This window comes from Vigna umbellata, chromosome 5 (genome assembly GCF_029865625.1).
Source record: "Vigna umbellata cultivar VRB3 chromosome 5, Vumbellata_1.0, whole genome shotgun sequence".
Lineage (NCBI taxonomy): Eukaryota > Viridiplantae > Streptophyta > Magnoliopsida > Fabales > Fabaceae > Vigna > Vigna umbellata.
In genome coordinates this window covers 29,748,839-29,766,909 of record NC_142169.1, presented here as the reverse complement: position 1 = coordinate 29,766,909, position 18,071 = coordinate 29,748,839, and the positions used below count along the sequence as shown (strand labels likewise).

The following is an 18,071-nucleotide window of genomic DNA, read 5'->3' as shown; positions in this document are numbered from 1 at the left end:
TAGTTGTAAATCATGTTTACAGATAAAATACTTGTCTTTAAGCCTTGACTGTTTCACCTTAGTTTTCTCCGTCCTCTTTTGCCTTTAGGGGCAGTTTGGTTCGCAGCAGGAATGGAGAAGGGAGGGATTTTAATGGAGGAGGGGGAAAGGTAGGGAAGGGGAAGGTAGGAGAGTGATTTTGATTAGAAAATATGTTTGATTGAGATCAAGGAAGAGGAGGTAGTTTAATGAAGGGGAGGGGAAGTAACTTCTTTTTTTGGTAACAATGGATGCAGAGGGACTTTAAAATCAATATACTTTGCTATCTTACAATTTTAAATTTCAAAACATATGTAGAAATGTTTTAGTCATTTCCAATTGAAATATTTAAATGACCCTCCGACCAATTCCCACCACCAAGAGAGGAGAGCAAAAATTATATGAGGGGTTTTGCTAAGCCTCCATAACCAAAAAACAAAAGTTGATAAAGACCTCTCCCTCTTCCCCCCTCCCTCTTTTGCCAACAATCTCACCCTATATTTGATGTAATCTTTTGTTGAAATTACTAATATTCTTCTCCACACGAACTCAAACAACTTAAGCAATATCCTACAATTTCCTTTATTATGTAAAAAAACTATTCTAGCTCCATTTCAACCAAGTAAACGCCAGTGCGAGTGTGTGAGAGAGAAAATACTTTCATACCCTTAGGATGAAAGATATAACACAGGAAACAAGAACAAAAAATATACAAACAGTACAGATTCATTTGCAACCTACCATTCATTATATACTCTTCTGCAACCCAATGAAATAAATCATTCGAATGGTAAAAGAGTCTTAAAAATTGGAGGAAACCATGAGGGGTGTATCCCTTATCTTTACCTCTTGATAAGAATGACAGCCTCATGATTGACACTTTGCATCTGAATCAATGAACAATAACCAAGCACACTTTGAACACAAACATTCCGAGTAAATATTAAAACCACTTACTATCAGCAGAAAACAGATAAGGCGGGAGATGCAAAATTATCACTCCATTCAGAAATTTAGACTTGTGAATATTACCTAACCAAAGACCATACTCTAACTCTATATGTTAACACACTCAATCAACAATGCGTTGCCTCCTCCTAATATCTGTCACATGCAGGTGAAACAGAACCCAAAAAAAAATTAATAACTCCTAATGACATTGATAAACCATAATGTGTATGCTTTACAACTAACGATGAAAAAGAAACCTACACCAAGCTGATATATTATTTCATACGAGAAAATTAGAAAACCTCCAAACCATACAAGACACCAGCATACTGAACAAGACCATCAGCCTTGCCAAAATAAACCTCTCTTATATTCTGAAAAGCGTGCAGAGTGAGCAAGCTATCGGAACCAGCCTGGTGGCTTTTCCCCACAACTCTTTCCACATTCAGCGATTGGCATACTCGGTCCAAACCTCCATGAAGATTTGAGCAGAACTTCATCAAGTGCTTCACATCAAAGACTCTGTCACCGAAAAACACCCTCACCAGACGGAGAAATTCTGCCAATTCCTCCGGCAGAGCGCGCTGGGTCAACAATTTCACGAGGTACCCGAAATCATAGGCACTGTGAAACGTCACCCAGCTAACTGGGTCATCGCAGACCAGACCAGAGGACATCATAAGCTCGGCGAACCGGACCGAGTCGATTCCAAACTCCCGATTCTTCTCAAAATCGATGCCTTGACGCCGTAACAACTCGACGGAGTCGTGAGCATGGGCGTCACGCGAGACGTCGAAGTCTCGGAAGTTGAACTCCCAGACGAAGCCATTGGAGGTGCCGAGTGTCGGAAGGTTTCCCAGTTGATCGGAGAGAGTGAGACCGATCTGGATCAGGTGGAGGCGGTCGACGTTGGCTTTAAGCACGGCGTAGTGCGCGGCTGGTTCGCGGTGGCGAAAGGAGGGGTCGCCGGTGTCGGGGCGCACGACAACACCCGGGAACTCGGTGTCCATCGATATCAGAGGGAAGGAGTCTATGACGGATCGGATTAACTCGAATTCCGATTCCAAATTAGAGGACCACACTGATCGAGTGAGGATGGATCCACGGGATAGGGCCATTCCTTTAGGGTTTTGGTTTTGGTTTTGCAGTTACGAATCTTATTTAGGGTTTGGGTGAATGAAAAGAAAAGAAAAAGAAGAAGAAGAAGAAAGATTCCAAGGAGAGAAAAAGCCACTGCTATCAACAACTTTTTATACAACACAGTGATGAAAGGTTCTTTTCTCTCGTTCGTCTTTTTATTTATTTTTTTGGCGATTACCATGAAAAAGAATAACACTAATACAGGAATAATTGCCATTTGATTTGGACTTGGATAACAAGTTAGGTTAAAATTTGGCTCCATTTGGAGAGAGGGTGAGATTGCGTTTCGAAATTCGTCAATCGATTATCTCAATGCTGGTAACTGAATATTATATTTACTTATTTTACTAAATTATTTTTTTTATAGTATTTCTACGTATTCGGAAATGTTTTATATTAAGGAATCAGATTCCTGCAGATTCTAAATTAAAAAAAATACTATCTCCTGGCGGAAATTTTCACTCCTTGTAGATCTATAATATAACTGTTTTAGATTTTAATTTAATTGACTCTCCATTTTATTTTAGAAATAAACTACTTCATTTGATGGCCAGAATCGTATGTGCTAAAAGAATTTAGTTGTATCATATGTAATTAAATATGTAAATAATAAAATTAATGTTGAAAGAAATATTTAAAATAATGTAGGTAATTTTTATACTTTAATGCTTCTAGGATAAACGAGTCCAAAAAAAAATGGTAAATTATTTTTGTAATTTTGTTACATGAAAAAAATTAATACAAGAAAGTTATATACATTCAAAAATTATATGAAACAATAAAAAGATTAAACCATTTAAAGAGTTACATGTAAAGCATCAAGTTTTACTTTTGCTTTTATTGTGTTAATTGTAACATGCTTTCCTAAAAAGCCATAATTGTAGGTTATGCTTGGTAAGCAGAAAAATAAAGTAAATTGAACTGTACTGTCTTATTATTTATTAAATTTAATTAATTTAGGTTATAAATAATATGAATTCTTTTTCATTTTTCTTTTATTCTCATTATGGTTTAGTATCATTTCGATAGATGACTCTTAATATTTATACTTTTTTAAAAGGATTTAAATTTTAGAAATTTCACGCCCTGTTAAGATTATTTAGTTATGGTAATCTTAATATTCTTTTAAGTTATATAAATTTTCAACAAATATTTTATAATATTGTTTCTTTAATAACTTACAATAATATCTCATTTACAATATTTATAATAATTTTTGAAATCTTTAATCCCATAAAAACTTTCTCTCAATTCATAGGAAGTAATAATCTTAAATAAGACTAAATCAAAGAAATACAGCCATTCCAGAATGATAGTTTTAGGAATTAGGGTATCGTAATAATCCAATAAACAAATCTTCGTGCATACTCATTTTTTCTAGCCGAAAATCATTAAGTGAAAACATTTTCCTTAAATGGACTTGATAGAAAAAGTGTGTGTGTGTGTGTGTGTATATATATATATATATATATATATATATATATATATATATGTAACCTATTATTCAATGCATGAAGACAAAATTATGCATAAAACTTTAGGTATTGACCTCTGTGCATAAAACTAATGCGAATTTATTTCTTTAGACGAAATTGGTAAAAAGAAAAACAAGTACAGTTTTTGTTTTCAAAATCATTATAGAGTTATTTTGTTTAGTTAAATTGATTTAGGGAGATAATGCTTAGTGTTGTTGAACTCAAGAAAAAATTGAAAAATGCTTAGTATATATAATGGCTGTTAAAAGTAAAAATTGAAGGTAACAAAGAAACAATAAGTCACGCCATAAATGAGCATATATTACAAGTCACTATCCTCCTCAACCTTTTATGCCCATGGAAATCGAAAACCTGCCTTCAAACAAAACTCTATAATCTCTTTTCTTTTGAATTCAGTTTTGATAACTTTTTTAATAAAGTTCTAATTTTTTTTTAATTTCTTTTCTAACGTAATTTAAATAATTAAAAGAAATTAAACAATATCCATTCATAAATTTTTTAAATTTTAAAAAAATCCACATTTCAAGTTAGTATTGTGTCATGTTAAAATTACTAATGAAGGCATACATGTCTTATATTTAATTTGATCCCTATTGGTTATTTTTGTTTAATTCAATCCAAATTAAAAAAAAAATAGAACAATTTTTTGCTTTTAAAAAATTAAACCAAATTATAATCTTGAGTTAAAGTTATATTTTGATTTTTCACATCTTATTTGTAGAATTTATTATGTCTTTTCTAAACAAATTTAACACAAAATACTATTATCTCAAAACCATTTACATTTTTATTACATATTTATAATTTAGGATTAGAGTTAGACTGAAATTATAATGAAAATTTTAGAAGTGGAAATTAAAACCATTGGTTTAAAGTTTTAATATGTTAAAAAATAAATAAACTATTTAATACTTTACGTTATTTTTAGGTTAAAGATCAATTAAATAATTTAATACTTTATGTGATTTATTTTCATTTCTCGCATCTTATTGATGACAAATTTCTTTTATGTTTTCTCTCAACAAATCTAACACAAAATACCACTATATCAAAAATCATTTACATTTTTATTAAGTATTTATAATTTAGAGTTAGAATTATTTTAAAATTAGAATAAAAATTTTAAAAGTGTAGGCTAACACCATTAGTTTGAAATATTAAGATGTTAAAAATCACAAACTATTTAAACTTCATGTGAGTTTTAGGCTAAAAATTAATTAAATTATTTAATATTTTATGTGATTTTTATGTTAAAAATAAATCAAACAGTTAAAAATCAATTAAACAGTTAAACCTAAAAATCAATCTAATATTTATATAAAAAATAAAAATTTTCTCAATTTAAAAAGGAAAAAAATGTTATATATATAAAAAAGTGTAACTAAAATGAATAAAAATAACTAATACGAAAACCAAATTAAATATAAAACATGTGACACTAACATGTAACATGTGACATTAACATTAACATGTGACATTAACATTAACATATGTCACTGGACTTGACATACAACATTGTTATTGTCACGTGACATGATATTTCACTTGATATGTGAAATTTTTTAAATTAAAAAATATATTAAAATTTATAACAGAAAATTTTAAAAATTACAAGCTGACATATGGAATACATTAATAGTTAATTATTCAAACAACATTAGTAAAATGGACTAAATTAAACAAATTTATTAAAAATTGAAATCTTATTAAACAAAAAATATATATTATAATTGAATTGAGAAAATCAAACAAAAATAGACACTAAATTACTATTTTAAATTTTTTTTTATAGACTTGAGTTTTTGAATTGCAACGTAGTATATGTTTTGTTCATATTGCAAAGACAGATAAGGAAAAAAAAGTGAAGATTTGTATTATAGTTTGCTTATATAAGGGAACAAATAAATTGCACTAAGTTTATTATGGTTAGTGTTGTATTAATTTATTTTAATTGATAAATGAGTATAATGGTGATGGTAATAGATAATTGTTACTAGTGTTGCATAATTTATTTTTATTGATATTGAGTAGAATGATGAATGGGTTTAGTTAAATACAAGTGGATATATTACAATAACATTAATTTTATATAGGTGGAAGGATGTTGGTGGATATGTATAAGGTTTATATAAGTTTTAGACTTGCTTTTTGATTTATTATTATATTGAATTGTTTGAATTGAGTAGTTAATTATTTGTTTATGAGACTAAAATATATAGTATAGATATTTGCATAAGAGTAGTTAATAAGTTATGGAAAATTTGTTAATGTTGATAATTGTTATGGAATGACTGACATGTTATTGATTTATGTGCAAAATATGTTGTATATATTAGGACTAGATTTGTGTATGTCTCAATATTCGATTACATAAACTTTCTCCCTTTTAAGTCATTTTTTTTTATTATTTCCACAATGAAATATATAAAGGATCTACATGTATTTAATTGTTATTATATGAATAATCTCATGCAAATTTGTTGATATATCCTTCTAATCATTGTATGAAAATACTATCTCTAATGTGTATTGTTAAACTCACTTTATCAATAGATCGAAAAACTCATATGATATGTATTGCTAGTTGTTTAATTAGTATATGGATACTGTAGGTATCAGTGAGTTGCGCAGCATAGTAAGAGTAATTGTTAAAGAGCGGAAAACGTGTTACGGTCAATAAAATGGTTCCTTTAGCAATTTTAATTTTCTTATAAAACTTTTATCAAACCGTTGGTGTGCTAAAAGTTTAAAGAGTGTAGGGAGGAGAAAATCAACACATAAATTTTATCCTGGTTCAAATCTAAAGATTATACGTTCAATCGTTAATCACTTTAAATAGTGATTAACCTCATCACTAAAATATTGTTTCACAGATTACAATAATATGGAATAAAGAGTAAGAACAGAAAACATCTTTCTTCGACAAACGAATGGAAGAACCTTCCTTCGACAAACGAACCGGAAGAAAACTGCTCAGCCAACTTGAAGAGAACTGCTCCGACCTTAGACACACTAAGCGCGAGCTTCTCCTATTCATAAGACTTGACAATAGCACACTATCACTTGAGAACTTCCTCAGAAAATCTTTGTATTCTCAACTGGCATAGAACCCTTTTGATTCACAGAGAGCTTCCCTTAGGAACACTCTTAGGAACACAGTTCTAATACTCTAAAATGAAAAGTTACATTCTAAGAGTTGTGGAAAACACAATTTATAACCCAAGATTCAGAAAATGAAAAGACAACCCCCAACTACCAAATATAATATATTATCATAATGGATAATCGATTATCTGTGTCCGTTATGGGGTTTTCAAAAAGTGATAATCAATTATCTTGAGTGATAATCGATTATTTGCGCAACCTGGGCAATATTAAATCAGGCAGTGATAATCGATTATTCTGAGCAATAATCGATTATTTGCGCGAACAATTCTTTTCCAAATAGGCTCGTGATAATCGATTATTATACCAAATAATCCATTATCTGCGCAAAGACTCTCTAAACATGAAAATTTCTTAGAGTTCTTACATCAACAAAGTAATTCCTATGCAATTAGTTATATATAATGTTTTTAAATAAATACAACAAAAGTCTTCACGTTCTTCATCTTATAGTATCATCAAAACCATAATATCTTCAAGACACCAATGTTCCTCCTTGGTAACAGATACACTAGTATAATGTGTAATGTTCACTTAATCAGTGTATATTCAGACTCGCGTGATGTGTATTGTAATACTCGTCTAATATATATAACAAACTTGTATAATGTATAATGTTATATTTGTCTAATTAGTGTATAAACATATTCGTCTTGTGTTTGTTGCTAAAGTCCTTTAATTATTGTATGAACATAATCATCCAATCAATGGACGTGTATACTCATTTAATGTGTATTGCAAAATTTGTTTCACCAATGAATTACAAACTTGTTTAACACTCATGTAATTTGTACGTGGGTAGACATACTTGTGTAATGTATATTGTTAGAATTGCCTTATCAGTGTATAAACAAACTCGTCTAACATCTGTTGCTAGACTTGTTTAATTAACTTATAGATAGATTCATCTAATGGGTATTCTTATATATGTTTAATCAATGTGTGAAATGATAAATCTAATATTTGTTGTTGTGCTTGTTTAGTAATTGTATGAACAAACTCAACTGGTGCTTATGGTTAAGCTTACCTAATTAGTACATCACGTTTAATATTTTTTTTATACTAATCTAATTAGTGTATGCTTAGACTTGTTTAATAACCACATGGAATACCTCATCCAATGTCTCTTTTTTATAAACTTGTCTAATTAATATATGAGCAAAATCCTTTATTATGTATTACTAGACTCATCTAATGATTTTTTTATACTCGTCTATTATGTATATTATTAGACTCATATAATATTTTTTTGCTATATTTGTCTAGTGTGTTTTGATAGGGTCATCTAATTAATATATATCTAATATATATTTATAGACTTAAGTTACTCATAAATTTTAAAGTAATTAGTTTTTACTTTTTATTTTGATTTTATTAAAGTCTTCAACTCGACATTTTCAAAGTTAAAAATTGTAAAAAGTGAATTTAAAAAATATAAAAAAACTTATATTATTAAGAAGTATGATTTTCATTACAAATATATAATTTAAACATTTAAAATGAATTATTAACCATAGTATTTTAATTTATTCAATTACAAATACAATTATTTTAAACTTTATATTAATTTTTGTGTATAAATAATTAATGCTATTTTTTATTAAATAAATATTAATTCTTTTTTTACATACTAAATATATGAAATATATTTAACAATAAAAATATTTATACTATAACTTAATATAAAAAGATCAATGTAATTTTTTAAGACAAAATTATTACATCACAATTTATTTTATATTACATTATAAAATTTGTATTATTAGTAAATTAATATTATTTTAAGAAATAAAACTAGAATATATTTTTCTAAATTTTATTTTATTAAATATTCAACTAATTAAAAATCATAAAAACGTAGAATTAAAAATAAAAAAATCATATAGAAAAATAATTAGTATTTTTATTTAATATGTTATATTGTATAATGTTTGTTGTTAGACACATTTAATTAATATAAATAATATATATATATATATATATATATATATATGTATATATTTATAAACTCTTTTAATAACAATATAAATATATTGTTAATATATTTTAAGATAATTATTTTGTTATTTTGTATCTTATTAAAGTCAGGAACTCTCACTATTTGAATTTAAAGTAAAAAATGAATTTAGTAAATATAAAAAAATTATAATATTAAGAAAATAAAATAAGTAGATAAAAAAGTAAAATAAATTCAATTTACATGAAACAATAAAATAAATACAAATACAAAAATTTTAAAAATAAAATAAATAGATAAAAAAAGTAAAAAACTATGTGTCAGTGAAATAAATATAAATAAAAAAGAAATTAAAAATATCAAATAACTAAATTAATAGTGAAAAAAACAAGTTATTTTTTAATGATTTCTTTAATAATAAATTAATTAGAAGTTATAAAATAATAAAATTTAAAATAAAAAATATATACAAATTAGTTTAAAAATAAAATAAATTGATAAAAAAATAAAAATAAATTCTGTGTATATATAACAACAACATAAATATAAATAAAAATTAAATTAAAGAATAAAATAAATATAAATTAAAAAAATATAAATGTCAAATGATTAAAAAAACTAACTTTTAACACACTTATTAAAAAAATAAATAAATAATAAAATAACTACTCTAATACGTTTTTTTATTATATATGGGATATGATTTTGATGAACCATACGAGGACTTGAATTTGAAATAACTTACTAACTTAAAGCAATTTTCAAATAATCATGTTACCTCATCTGGATAAAAAATATTGTACAACATAGGCCTCTTAAATGTTAAATTGAAATAACATTTTATCCAATAATTAAAATAGACACGAGTCTAGCTAAAATCGATTTATATATATATTTTTTATAAACTAATGTGAACAAGGTTCTACAAATACAATTTATCTTTCCAACTATTAATATTTCACTCAAACTTAAAAAAGTGTTTATGTAAAATAAATTTGATGTTTAAGAAATTAAAATATGAAAGGACTATTTACAGTCTATTATTTTTTTCATGTAATTATTTATGCAGTGACATGAAAGTATTAATTTAAGTAAAAATTATAACAAGTTTACATTTTTATCTTTATAAGTTCCCCCTTAATAAATCTTGTTGTTCCTAAATTTAATAGTTGCTTAATAAAAGTATAGGGATATTTTAATTACGGTTAAAATGGTAATTAAAATAAGGAAATGAGATATTATTATTTTTATCTTAAATGCAAACAGTGCGTTTGGTGGTGACAGGAGAAGCGTGGACTGAGAACACGTGTGGTGTAATAGAGGTATTACTTTTCCCTATTAGACCAAATCGCTGTTGTGTCCGTTTCTTTTTCTTTCTTCATTATTATTCCGAAATTTGCCTTCGATTTTTGCTTACGCAGATTCCCCTTTCCGTCAGACATTTCCATACTTTGATCAGATCCACGACAATTGCTCATCCATGACGCTTGGCTCTGCGGGATCCAGTGTCGTGGGTTAGTTTCTAATATATCATCAATCTCTTCTTTTTTTCTTTTTCGTTTTCTTCAAAACTGAAATTTAATTTCAGGAATACGCATGCTTTCTGTTAGTTTCTTGTTGCCTTGACTTGTCGCCCTTGATGAATTTGAAAATTGCTTGTTTGTTTCATTTTTATTGTGGTTAAAGTTTTGTTGATGGAAACAAGGTGGGGGTTTTAATCCATAACGCTATTTGTGATGGGGAATTTTGTGTAAATATTGTTTTTTTTTTGGATACCCTAATTATAATTTGAACCAATCTGTCTTGTTATCTCTCGTGTTTATCATTGTACGCTTCTTTTGAAATTCATATCTCATTTGTACTGCTTTCTTTATAAGAAAGCCCAGGTGAGTTGGCTTAATAGTCACTGTTTGACATATTTTCCCCCTTTTCTGTTTAGTCAGTCCTCTGTTATTTCACAATTAATTGAAGCATGTTCACGGTAACTACATGACACACATTTGTATATCTTAACATGAAAGAAGAAAGACTGTTTTTTATAATTTAGGTTTAATATAAATTCTAACATTCAAAGACTTGATTTTAGCTTTTGAAATGTAGGCTAGGACCTTTTATATCATTTCTCTTAGGAAAATTGAGTAATAATTACCAGATTCCTAAGTTTCCTACAATGCAACTTACTTGAAACCATTCTCAAAATGCATTTTTTGATACTTACTCCCAACTCGATTCCATTAGTAATCTCAGGGACTTACAAATATGACAATTCAACTCTTTAAATAGTGTAAAAAATCAGACATAACAAACTCCTTGTAAATACAAACCACAAAATTAGATAAATTATCTTACATTTGTGAAGTTATAAGCCAATTATTAGTTATATTTTTTTTCCTGCTCCCGAATGAACATGCCCTGTGAACAAAGAAATGTGTCATGCCATCAGCTGGATGAAGAAATATGGAACATTTTCTCTGGCTCTGATCCTTGTGTTCATGACTATAAAGTAGTGCGTTATGAGCCTAGAATTGATATGGGGAAAAAGAAAATAAATATTTTATTAATTGAATAAATTAGGCAGAACTATATAGAGAAATCTCTCCTTTAAGGGTCTCCGATTCCACAGAAAGTTAATGCTAATGTTTACATTTGATACCTAACAAAATGAACCTCGTCCCTTACATTCTCATATTTATATATAATTAAACCCTTTAACTAATTAACCACTCTAACGATTGCTAAATGTTTTTTCACTCGCTCCTAGCTCAAAACATCGTGACTAGTATTTGGTGAAAGGATAACATATATAACTATATTTTACATTTATTGAATATACAATACCAATATGAGTGTAGTGTTAAAGGGGTTTACACCTTAATGTAGTTCCGAGGAACTTCAGATTGCTGGAGGAACTTGAAAAGGGAGAAAAAGGAATTGGAGATGGCACAGTTAGCTATGGAATGGATGATGGTGATGATATTTACATGCGCTCTTGGACTGGCACCATTATTGGCCCCTATAATGTAAATATTTATCTATCAGCACCTTGGTTTTTTATTTTTTATTTTTTATTTTTTTACAAATGTGTTAGTTTTTTAATGAGCTAAATTCTATTTGGACTAGTGAATTTTCATGTAGCAATTGATTTAACTTTATAACAACCATTTCAATAGTGGAAGTAATCCATTATAAGATGAACGTTTCACTTTTCGGGTGATACAAATTGACCATTTAAATACATTTTTTTGTCTTAATATGTGTATACTACTAGTATAATGTTCACGTTCATGTCCAAACAGTCCAATTTTAAGAATTAAGTTATATAACAGTACGAAGTTCCATATATTTTTATATATGTACTTTATCATTATACTACTTTACTGGGAATAATATCAACAACTTTTAAAATTAATTTTGAAAATGTTATTATGCTTCTGAAATTTATCTGATGATTTTAATGGGAACGTTTTTGGTTTTCTATTATGATCTTCTAATAGTCTACTGAATCTTTATTTGACTTGATTAAAGTAGCTTCTTAGCTAATTTTTAAAAAAATCTGAAGTATGAATCGTTCTATACTTAAACCAGAGAATTGAGTCATATTATCATTTTTCCAAATAATGTATTTTTTTTTATTTACTGTCTAATATAATGGACTATTTTTTGGTTCAGTAATTGTGTTTTTTCTGTTTTTCTGCCAGACTGTACACGAAGGAAGAATTTATCAATTGAAGTTGTTTTGTGATAAAGATTACCCAGAAAAGCCTCCAACTGTTCGGTTTCATTCACGGATCAATATGACTTGTGTTAATCATGAAACTGGAGTGGTACAATTCATAGTTTTTCACATGCTGTTTTTTACATATTTTAATGCAATAGGTATTGGTGTGGGAGAGAGGGAGTGTACACAATGCTAACTAAAGTATTTTTTGCTTTGATTTGTTAATTGGTGTTGGGAATAAATATGACACGTACGTTAGAGAAATGTACTCAAGAGTGTGTCAAAGATCTGACACTGATTATCATGTTGCCAAAATAATGAAAATAAGTTATGCTAACCGTTACTCCACGAGCTAGCTTTGAAGACTAATTAGGTTGAAACTCGAATTCTTAGTAATAGAATTTAACGTATTGGTTGTTGTTGGATCTAATGATCTATGGGGTTATTTGTTATCATGTTATTATTGAACCATCTATAATGTCTTGTAAACTGTAATTGTCTAGTTACTGATGTGAAAAGTGTGGGTTGGAGATACGGACTCAAATGTTATATATGACCCTATGAGCTAAATTTTGGGTTTAAGTCAAGTTCGAACTGCAATTCTAGGAGAGTGATCTGGGTTCTAAGAAGGGAATATACGTAGAAGAGTGCTAGGAAAACAATTTCTAACACATTCTTTCTAAAGCTCTCTGACCATGCCCTGATGAAAACAATACAGGGTTGTTTCAACTACATACCATTACCATCGCATTTTTCTTACAACATAAAACTTGGTTGATACATCCTTATTCCAAATGTACTGGAAATTTGGAACTTAGAAAGAGTAACCACATGTTGAACTTGGATTGGGCAGCGGAATGGGCTTGGATCATATACCCAAAAAGAAATAAGGGAGACAATTTATTGGTAAGGGAGAAAAGAGCATAGGGTGAAGAGGTTAGGCAAGACTGCAAGATTTCAGTGCTTTGGCATTTGGAACCCCCTTCTTTATTTTCTCTTGTTCATTTCTTCCTTGTAGCTATGCATTTTAACAGGCATCCTTTTGTACCCTGGAACTAGTTTACCAATACACATCTATGTTTTCACCCTTCATCCTATCATTGGTCAATTTTGCAAACATGATAAATTACCTAACTAAATTTATGGATTTGCTATTGAGACAGGTTGAATCAAAGAAATTTAGTCTTCTTGCAAATTGGCAACGAAGGTTTACCATGGAAGATATATTGACCCAATTGAAGAAGGAAATGGCAGCTTCACATAACCGCAAGCTTATCCAGCCTCCTGAAGGTACTTGCTATTAGTGTCCAAGATCATACCGGTATTAGGTCATATTGCACTTGCAGTGTGCAATATATAGTATCTAATACTCTGGATCCTTCTATGTTCAACAACATACAGGGAATGTCCAAATGAGCTTAATCTTTACCTCCGTAGCCTGAGTTGTTTTTGTTGCCTTACATTCATACATTATTGACTATGTTGAACTCTCTTATTGATGCTAAATATTGAAAGCAACTCTTTAAGTAGTATTTTCTAATTAGTGCTTCCCATTTTGATCTTGCTTTTCTTTAATTCACTTGCTTTCTGGCTTTAAATTTAGCGGGAAGCTACACTAAAATTGTGACAAATGTTATTTATTTGGGTGTGTGCATTGACTTCAGTTGGTGCTTGATGTGTTGCATATTAGAGTTTGAATTAAATATGGCTGCTAATGGAAGTGTCAAATATGTCGGCGCACTATTTAATAGAGATCGAAAGTTGTAAATCGGTCAATCAAGCTAAAATAGATTGAGGATCTTCATCTCTCTTATTAAAGAGTAGACTATCCGGTCACTCTGCTAATTTTTTTAATATATATATATATAATTTTAAAGGAATATTTGCTTGATATAAGACCGGATTACAAATCTCTATTATCAGTAAGTTGAAAGAAGATTACATTTGTTGAGTTGATCAATAATGGTTTTTACCATGAATGACTTACAGTGCCTACAAGAATTATGTATAATAGTTTTTATTATATTTATTTGTTTTAATTTATTGGGTAAACTCTTTAATCGGTGGAGTCTTTTACTATGTTGTAGACAACATCTGTATGCTTTGTTCTCAGACATTTTGTTTAATGGTGTGTTCGTGAGTACAATGACCAAACTTTTCATGTTTTTGGATATTATTGGACCTCTATTTGACCTTATTCATGGTTGAACATTGGAATGATGGTGCTTGTCTGTGGCTGTATCTCCAAACTTTATCTTAATGTCTAAATTACTCTTTTGAGAAGAGTATTTTTTTTCTCTCTCTCATAACTACCCCAGTCACTTATCACCTAGTTTCTCTTAGCATCATACATTTCAATGTCTGATTTAAAAAGTTATCGAATTTTGAAATTCAGTTTAAAAAATTATTAGATTTCAAAGATTAAAAAAATTTATTAAATTTCAAAATAATTGGATTTCAAAATTTAATTTATAAAATAATTAGATTTCAAAATCTGATTTATCAATTTTTTTAAAATCGTCAAATTTTAAAATTTAGCTATCTATATTTCGAAATTCAATAGTCAATTCCTCATAATTTCAAAATTTGGCTTACAGTGCTGTCGGATTTCCGAGCACTTTTTTTCTATTCTTTTGTTAAACCCGGAATACTAATTCAAATCCGGTTCACACTTTTTTTATTTTCCTTTTTCTTACACTAAATAACATATATTAAATAACAATAAAATAATATAATAAAAATAAAAATCATAGTAAGAATAATAACGATAATAATAAAAATAAAAATGATACTAATAATAATAATATTAATGATAATAATAAAAATAAAAATGATGATAATAATAGTGATGATAATAATAAAAATAATTGCAATGAAAAAAAATAATAACAAAAATAATAATAATAAAAATAATGATAATAATAAGAATAAGAATCGTAATAATTATAATAATAACGTAACAATAACAACAATAAATAATAAATAATATTATTAATAATAATAAAATTATTATTATTATTATTTTTAATGTTGAGGTACACAGAAAATAAATAATAATAACATTAGATTTAATATATGTTAACGGGACTTTATAATCCGGTTAACATGTTTTCTTATACTCTGATTTTTAAGGCTAAAAATTATATTAATAATAATAATAATTTTGTCATATATTATTATCATTATTTTTATAGTGATTTTTAATTTTTTTCTTATTTTTATATTGTTATTATTATTATTATCTTTATTTTTGTTATTATCATTATTATTCTTATTCTTATTTTTATTGTTATAATTATTATCATTATTATTTTAATTCATTATTATTATTATTATTTTATTTAAAATATTATTATATTTTGAAATCTGATTTAAAAGATTAATAAATTTCGAAGTCTAATGAAATAGATGGAAGTATGAGACTAAGAAAAACTAGGTGATGGTGACTAGGTAATTATGATAGAGAAAAAAGAAATTTACACTTAAGAGAAAGTTCGGAATTACATGAGAAAGTTTAGAGGTACAACGAGAAACATCCTATATACCGGTCTACTATCCAGTTTAGAGGCCTATAATGCAAACTTGAGCCCAAATTTGTCATTTTTTCCTATGTGGAGAAGTAAGAGAAACTTATATGAAATGAAACCTAAACCAATAAAGAGTAAGAAAAAATAACCACAGGAAAGAAATAAACAACAGAAAGCACGAAACTATGAGAGAATACATTGATTAGGTGTTTTTGAAGATATTTTTAGATTCAGAAATATCTTTCAAAATACTATTTTCTAATTTTATATTTTGGATTGAATTTGTAGAAGATACAAATTTAGAATGTAAAAGAAATACATTCTGGATAAAGTTTTTTGGAAAATATATATAGATTCAAAAATATTTTCAAAATAATTTTTCATTTTTAAAAAAGTATTTTAATATTCTAAATTGATGTATTGGAACGTATTTTAAAAAATTCTTTTCAAAACATCTAATTAAGAATATAATTGTTTTTTTATTCCAAAATGAGTATTTTGAAAGATACTTCTAAATTTAAAAATATATTTTAAAATGCCCAATTCAAAATTTTTACTTTTCAGATTGGATGTTTAGGAAGCCCAACCCGAAAATAATTGTTTTTTTCTGAAATTAACATTCTAAAAAATATTTTGAATCCAAAAATACTTTTTAAACATTCAATCCAGAATGTATTTTTTAATACTCTCGTGCCTTTTCTTGGCTATTTCTTCTTCATTTTCATTGACTCAAGCTTTTTCATTGCATATAAGCTTATCCTCCTTCTCTAAATTATCAATACCGAAATGCCAAGAAGAAATGGTGGTGAAAGGAAGAGAAGGCAAAAGAAAAAAGTAAATTTAGAATTTTTAATATATTTATTTAAGAGTAAAATGGGGATATTATATTTTATGGAGATACGTGACAAAAAAATAAGAGGGGTGAGGAAAAAATGACAGCTCAAATATAGTAAACCTATGCAAACTACAATTAATTTATATATATATATATATATATATATATATATATATATATATATATATATATTTTCTTTCTATTATGATACAGTTTCTTTTCTGAATCACTTATATTTTTAGCACAGAAAACATAGAATCTAATAAAACTATTATGAATAGCAAATTTTTTCTTTAGATTATTAATGTAGTTATATTTATAAAACTCAAACTAGCTTCTAAATTTAAATAGATTTAATTAATCATTTGATTTTATATTTAAGTTTATAATTCACTTTAATCTAATATTTTTCTAATTTGATTATAAGTTATAATATTTATTAAATAAAATTAATTTAATTTTTTCATTGATGTTTGAAAGTATTTCATATCAAAATTTAAAAAGCATAATGTGTTAAAATAATTGAAAAAGTATTACATATTAAAATTTATAATATATTATGTGTCAAACCATAATATTCTAAAGTAAAAAATGATTTTGACACTTCCATGTATCTTTAACATTAATTTAAGAAAAATGACTAAATTGATTATATTTTAAAACATAGTGAAATTCAATTACATACAAAAATAAATCAAAACATATCATATTAAGTCATTTAAATAACTTCATATTAAAACATTTTACGGTATTTTTTCTACAAAAACTTGAAAATAATTTATTGATAAATTTCAGTTAATTTATAAAAAAATGAAAAATAATATATAAGAAAAATTCTACGAATTAATTTATATATAAAGTAATTTTAAATTAGAAAAAAATAGTCTTTACATTTAGCACGTTTTTTTATTAGATTGTTGGCTCTACACGTGATTTACTTGTACGACAAAGTTTTCTTTCAATAAATTGAAAAAGAGAATTCACTATAACCTTAAATTTTCCATTCTCTTCTTGTGTGCCAAAATGTTCGTTCGTCTCGAAGTTGACGCGAAAAAAACATATTTTTTTATTCATTGAAATAGTTGTATATAAAATAGGTGTTAATTGCTTTTTTTTCCTCGAAGTTTTGTTTTTTCCTTTTAATCTTCTAAAAAATAATAGTGATGGTAATTGTTAAGACCTCTTAGTCATGTTGTTGTGCTTATATAAATAGCACACGCTTGTGGACTCTGTTCACACTTTAAAGAACAAAATTCAATACATT

At 27.1% G+C, this 18,071-nt stretch overlaps 1 protein-coding gene and 1 pseudogene across 1 annotated transcript; one reads left to right on the top strand and one right to left on the bottom strand.

Annotated features, from left to right (window-relative positions):
- Positions 1-1,004: 1,004 nt before the first annotated feature.
- On the bottom strand, positions 1,005-2,249 carry LOC124841497 (putative CCR4-associated factor 1 homolog 9 pseudogene; annotated as a pseudogene).
- A 7,828-nt stretch (positions 2,250-10,077) lies between these two features.
- On the top strand, positions 10,078-13,985 carry LOC124841499 (ubiquitin-conjugating enzyme E2 variant 1D-like). The gene is made up of 4 exons (XM_047317777.2): positions 10,078-10,241; positions 11,608-11,747; positions 12,426-12,551; positions 13,609-13,985. Exons 1-4 carry the CDS (start codon positions 10,208-10,210, stop codon positions 13,747-13,749), a joined length of 441 nt encoding a protein of 146 aa, XP_047173733.1. The 5' UTR covers positions 10,078-10,207; the 3' UTR covers positions 13,750-13,985.
- The last annotated feature ends 4,086 nt before the right edge of the window (positions 13,986-18,071 follow it).

Excerpts from the sequence above, each read along its gene's own strand:
- LOC124841499 (XM_047317777.2), top strand. The coding sequence starts at position 10,208 with ATGACGCTTGGCTCTGCGGGATCCAGTGTCGTGG. Across the intron at positions 10,242-11,607 it reads TGCGGGATCCAGTGTCGTGG|TTCCGAGGAACTTCAGATTG; the intron begins GTTAGTTTCTAA and ends ACCTTAATGTAG. Across the intron at positions 12,552-13,608 it reads TTAATCATGAAACTGGAGTG|GTTGAATCAAAGAAATTTAG; the intron begins GTACAATTCATA and ends CTATTGAGACAG.